At 32.9% G+C, this 6,579-nt stretch overlaps 1 protein-coding gene across 1 annotated transcript; it reads left to right on the top strand.

Annotated features, from left to right (window-relative positions):
- Positions 1–116: 116 nt before the first annotated feature.
- Positions 117–4,651, top strand: LOC111609306 (heat shock 70 kDa protein 12A-like). Its single transcript, XM_023336858.1, has one exon. It carries the CDS (start codon positions 615–617, stop codon positions 1,689–1,691), a length of 1,077 nt encoding a protein of 358 aa, XP_023192626.1. The 5' UTR covers positions 117–614; the 3' UTR covers positions 1,692–4,651.
- The last annotated feature ends 1,928 nt before the right edge of the window (positions 4,652–6,579 follow it).

The following is a 6,579-nucleotide window of genomic DNA, read 5'->3' as shown; positions in this document are numbered from 1 at the left end:
TTCATATTGATGATTAAAATTATTATTTTACAGTACAGTAGTTATTTGTAAAAAAAAAAAAAAAAAAAAAAAGTTTATACAGTACTTTTATTGGTTAAACAAATGTTTGGGCCTGTAAAAAGGTTTTGTTCTTTGGTTTCAATGTATTATGGAATATTTTATTGTATAATAATATGACACATTCTGACACATTCTAATAATAATATTGTATAATAATATAAAAACACTAGCATGGTTTGTATCATTGAATGAAAAGTCCTTTTGAACTCCTTATGTTCCCCATAATCATGTTTTAATTGTAATATAATATTTTGATGTTTTATAAATTAAATGTAATCAAAAAAATATGTTACTTTAAAATTTGTTTGAAAGGGAAGTCAAGTTCATAAAATGCATTATTTAGTCTTCTTCCCTTCTTTGTCTGAAGAAGTGGTCTCAAATTGCAGTCCTCGGTGGCCAGAGTTGTGCAACTTTTACACATCTCTGCTTCAGCACACCTGGCTCCAATATGAACTGATTAGCAGAGCTAAGCTAGTGAGGCAGTTTCACCATTGAATTCAAGTGGGTAGGACAAGACACACTTCTAAACGTTGCAGGACTCTGGCAATTAAGGAATGCAGTTTAAGATCATTAATGTGAAGACTTCCACTTTGTATGTTTCAGGGGGAACCATTGACATCACTGTTCATGAAGTTTTTGAAGGAGGATTTCTGAAGGAGCTGCACAAAGCTTCAGGAAATGATAGGGGAGGACAAACTGTGGAAAGAAAATTTAAAGAGTTCCTTAAAAACATATTCTCTCCTAAAATCTGGGATGAGTATGAAGAAAAGTATCCCAGTGAGGTTAGAAGAATTATGTATGACTTCACACTTTTCAAAAGAAAAGATGAAGATATGGAAATAATCTGTCCAATGAATCTGGGAATGATGGCTCAGAAAAAACAGGACATGGAAGAATTTTTTAAACAAGTCCAAGGAGCATCTTATGATGATGGAGTAATTAAAATATCAAAGCAGACACTGAGATCTTTCTTTGAAGAGAGTCTGTGGAGCATCAATAAGAATCTCAGAGAAATCTTTGACAAAACCCGCAGCATTAAATACATTCTGTTAGTGGGAGGTTTTGCTGAAAGTCAGATTCTACGGAGACACATTACTGATGAGTTTATTGGCAACTGCAAAGTTCTGTGTCCTTTTAGGCCCCAAGAAGCCATTTTAAAGGGAGCTGTAGAGTTTGGAAGACACCAAGGTGCAGTGGCATCAAGAAAAAGTCTCTATACTTATGGGGTAGGTACCTCAGAGAGGTTTAATCAGTCAAAGCACAGAGAAGACAAGAAATACACAAACAAAGAGGGGGACTGGTGTAGCAACATTTTTGTAAAACTGGTTGAAATTGATGATGATGTTGGTTGGAATGAAACCAAAGAGTACTCCTTTTATCCTGTAGAAAGAGACCAAACACGGATAAATTTTCATTTTTATCGCACAAATAAAAACAATCCCATGTATATAGATGAGCCAAACGTGGAAAAAATTGGCTCATTTGTTGTTGAGTCTCCTGACACTTCAATTGGGATGGATCGTTTGATCGCCCTAGAAATGAAGTTTGGCTTTACAGAAATGACAGCAACAGGCACTGACAGAGAGTCAGGATCAGTACACACAGTCAAGCTAAATTTCATGACAAATTAATTATAGAATACAAACACGCCAAAATTAAAATGCAAGGAACAAGATGCACAGTACAAACATGTAAGAAATCTAAATTGGCCTTACTTTAATATTTAATTTGAGTTTACAATACCAAATTATTAAAACTGTCCATCTAAGAAAAGTAAAATATTAAAAAGTATAATATATTCAAATATTAACCCTTGTGCTGTTTTCACCCTTCTAAAAGTTTAGAAGAAAAGGCTGAAAAATTCTAAAGAGACAGAAAAAATGAAAAGTGATCTGGCAATCTGCATTAATAAATGTAAAAAACTACCAGTAAGCCTGGAGTCTGAGATCAAAATGATTTGCAGGTAACAGGTGGAACAATCAGTTCTCCAGAGTGACATTGCTGTTGATAATTCAGGGCTTCGCACACAGTCTGTCCAAAAAAGTCACACACCATTTTTTTCTTGGACTACCTTTAGTTGTGATTACAAAACATGTTTCCTCTGGCATTATTGCTAAAGACTCCTGCAATGTTATAACCATTATTTCTATGTAGAGTTGTGTAACGGTTTTGCCAAGATCTTGTAGAAATTATGGGAGAATCTGACCACAGTGCAAATGACCATTGGACCATCTAAAATGCATCTTCATTTAAAAAATAAGAAGCTACTCACTGCATCAATTAGGGTTAAAAAACGTTAAAAGCTAAAACATAATCATCCACACAGTAATTATGCAAAGCAGGATTTTAATTATTTACTAATCTAGGTGGTGACTTCTTTTAGATGGGTATGCAAGAAATTCAATTTTGAAACCTACACTGAACAAAAATATAAACCTCCCATGTCAAATATAAGAGTTTTATGACCATTTGTGTTACACAACAAATAGAGAAACTCAAAATATATTTCTTTTTCGCATTGATAACATGGTTGTATGGCCATTTGTAGCAGATTGACAGTCCTTTCAATTTGCTCCTGCATAACTTGCAACACCTGAGGCATTATGACTTGTGACAAAATTTGACATGGATGTCCTTTTATTGTGGATTGTCCAGTTGTTCATTTTGTCTGAACTGTCAACTGAGTAATGCTCACTGACAGTAAGTTGAATTAAGAATTAAACACAAATAAAGGGAAATATTAGTTTTGTACAATAAAATGTCAGCAAATGCTCATTTACAGTTGTTAACTTACATGGCAACAATATTTGACATGTGGTGTTTATATTTCTGTTGACTATACATAAGATACAGTCAGCAAGCAGTCAATAAAGACAAACAAAATGTGAAGAAATATCTTTCCATCCAGAAGTTTTGCTTAAGCATTTTAGCTAAATATAATATTCAAAGATGTAGGTGCTTACAAGAAAAAAAAACAAAAAAATTGAGGATTGAAGTAAAGATTTCTAGAACTTTTTTTCAGTCTATCTTTGCCTGTTTTTCACATGTAAATGGAACAAGTCCTAAAAACCGTTTTAATACAGAGATCAATAAAATAAGTCCTGTTCCCTTTACATATTTGGTGGAGGGGGGTCAAAGAAATGCAATTCACACTAAATTAGTTTGTTCTCCTTTAGTTCAAAGATGGCCACTTCTGTCTTTTCTGAATGTAAAAGCAGTACAATAAATAATAATCCAGGCTGCAATATATTTAAGAGATGTGATGTTGATTTTCTTTGTTCTGCTTTATGAATAAAAATAGTTGAGTATCATCAGCATATACATCCTGCAGTGTGCAAAAAAACGAAGCAACATGTAGACTAGTGTAAAGAATATAATGAGAACATTTAAGTTTTGTATTTCTATTTCTTTCATGCATTTATGATGTAAAATAATTCAGCTGTAATAAAACTTATTCTTTCTACCAATTTTCTTCTGTTTTAAAATTTGTGGAAAAAAACTGAACATTGTTTTTTAATATTCTCCTGCAAGGTTGCAGGTTAATGTACTTCAGAAATCTAACATTGCTTTGACCTACTTTTCACATAAAGTAAAAATAAAAACCTAAATAAAATATACATGTTTTCCCAATCGTTTTTGCTTTCCTGTTTTTGAATAAAAACAAAGTCACTGTTTGGAGTTCATGATCCTATCTCCTTGGAGTTCCATTGTCAGATTTAGTTTTGGTTTTATTCTTTATCTTTAGTCTGTTTGGTCATTTCCAGGCTCCTTGAAGTGAATTCTGGTTGAGTTATTTACTGTAAGCTCCTCAACTCATGTAGTCATACTTCCCTTCTTATTCATTCACTCCCCTCTCAAATCCTTTTGTTGAAAAGATTCATGAATCATTTGTGCCTCCTGCTGTTTTCATGTCTACTTTTTTAAATATATATTTACTACAACAGTAATATGCTCTTTAGGTGTAAAAACACCAGTAAACTCTATATTATAGACAGTAGCCGCGTGTGGCTCAAGTCTGACCTTTTTTGCCTGTATGTTACCGAACTAAAAATATAGATGCAAGAATTGTTTTTTTAAGAGACCCAGGGCACTTTTATATTAGATCCAACATTCATATTGTTAGGTAAATTGTATATATTATTATCAAATATTTGTTGTTTCATGTAGCTTTATAGTTTCACCTATATAATGTTCTTGTCTTATATGCCTTTATTATTTTCTTTTATTTCAGCATAAAGAATGTTTTTGTGTTGTTGAATTACTCTGTTTCCTTTCTCAAGAAGGCCTCTCTGAAGAAAAGCAGTGACAACCGTGTTCGACAGGGTTTATCACTCAGCAGAAACTTCTTCTTCCTTGACCTGTTAGATAGCTATAAAACCGTCGCTGTGAAGATGTACAACTTGCTCTGTTCTACTCTGTGTCTGGAACCGAATAATCTAGTGCAAAATACCATGTGTTTTAGTTAGTGATTGTCATTAACACTGCAACTAAGTGATGAAGCGTTTTGCCCCCACCCCTTAGAGTTGCAGTGTTGTCTGTGATAAAGACTCCGAAAGTATTAAAAAGAGAGGAGCGGACAAATGTGTTTTCAGAGCGGTTGGAGATTTGTGACTGGAAACACATCTCTATCCGTTCTCCTCGCGAGATGAAAAGAATCTAACTCTCTTGTCTTTTCTGTGTTTGTTATATTTGTCTTTAATAGGTGTCAAACCTGACACATATTGAGTCTAATTTTTCTTAAATCCTTTTGATAAGATTTGCTTCTGTGTTGATAAAGTTTTTTTTCCCTGACAAAACATGAACCGACAAGATCAATTAATCAAGTTTTAAATTAATCTTAATGAAAACACCTCATACATATGAATTGGTAGATGAAGCTGAGTTCTGTGTTGCAAAGAGGCAAAGGAGAAGCTGAAGTGTAAATGGTCAAGGAACCATTGTTTAAGCTCCTGACCAGTGTGATAGTTTCATGATTATTTCTGATGCCATATGCAACTGCAGGTTTCTTCGCTGCTATGTCACAGTTGAATCATTCAGCACCATTTCTTTCTTCCAGGACCTGATGATATTTTGACATGACAGCAGAATGATGAGCAGAGAGATAAATGCACTTGTGTCATAATTTGAGACAATGTCAATGTCATATTTTTATGTAATAAGATAATGATGTAATATCAATGAGCAATGGATCAACATGCAACTTTCATCAGCTTTGCATCAATATATTGAAGAGTTTCATCAATTTGGAGATGAAATGAAAAACAGGCAAAACAAATATTAAAGCTCCATCATGTCATTTTATTTTAAAAAATGTTTTTACATATTTGTTAAAACTGTCATTATATTGTGACAATATTATATGAGATATTTCTAGTATTACATGGAATTAAAACCTGATGTTGCTCCACAAAAACTCAACTTTTCAACATCTCAAATTCACATTTAAAGAAAAAACTATTCATACATTACATGTTATGAAGCAGAGAATGGTACAGGACATAAATATAGACCACGTGGAGTTAAACAAAGTGAAGTGATAATCAGAAGAGTTGTTAAGGAGTCAAAAATGAAGGGCCTAAAAAATGCTGAAGTAGCAGGTACATTTTTTCCCCATTACAACCCTTCTCAGGAACAATAATGTAAAACATTTACTGGGCCTTTCCTTTGAAAGAATCTGAACAGGAAGTTAGTGTTGATTTCCAATAAAGACAATCAGTAAAAAATGCAACCAAGAAAAGCAACAACTGGTTTCAGAGAAAAAGTAAAACTGCTAGACTGATCCAATCAGCTGACTTGTAGTAAACAGAAAATCAATGGAAAGAATTCAAGATTTTAAGAAATGCAACAAAGATGGAAAACAGAAAAGCATATTGGTAAGGTGATCAGAGGCATCAGAAATAAAGTTGAAAAAGATATATGTAAGTCATGACTTAATTCACAAGTAAATATAGATTATATGCTATTTAGTGCTATCTCTCCTCCACATTTCTATATCTTGTGAAAATAACCTCTTTATATTTCCTTGTATTAAATTTTTACTTTGTTTTAACTCCTCATTTAACTTGTTCCATAACTTTACCCCATGAATTGAAAAACAAAAGCTCTTTCTTGTTGTTCATAAACTATAAATCCTTAAGTTTGAGTAACCTCTTAAGTTAAATCAACCTTCTCTTTAAAAAACATGCTCTGTATGTGCTCAGGTAGCAGTTTATTAGATACGTTAAACATAATTTGAGCATTTTTAAATTCCACCAGCTCTTCAAATTTGAGAAGTCTAGATTTTAAAAAGAGAGTTTTACTGAAAAAGATCAGATTATATTTTAACTGTGGTCACTTTAAGCTCTCTTGTTGCCATCAGATCAGGAAAACAAATTTGACAAGAAGCTCCCTCCCACCATTCAATATTTATTACTCAGTCAAAATCTCACATTGGTACAGAATAACAGCCAAATACGTTAAGTTAAATTTTCTTGAATGCAATTACTCAATGCACATTAAAAGATAATATTACAGACATAA

Source organism: Xiphophorus maculatus, chromosome 7 (genome assembly GCF_002775205.1).
Source record: "Xiphophorus maculatus strain JP 163 A chromosome 7, X_maculatus-5.0-male, whole genome shotgun sequence".
Classification (NCBI taxonomy): Eukaryota; Metazoa; Chordata; class Actinopteri; order Cyprinodontiformes; family Poeciliidae; genus Xiphophorus; species Xiphophorus maculatus.
Note: the sequence above shows the minus strand (reverse complement) of the source record. Positions and strands in the feature narration are given on the sequence as shown.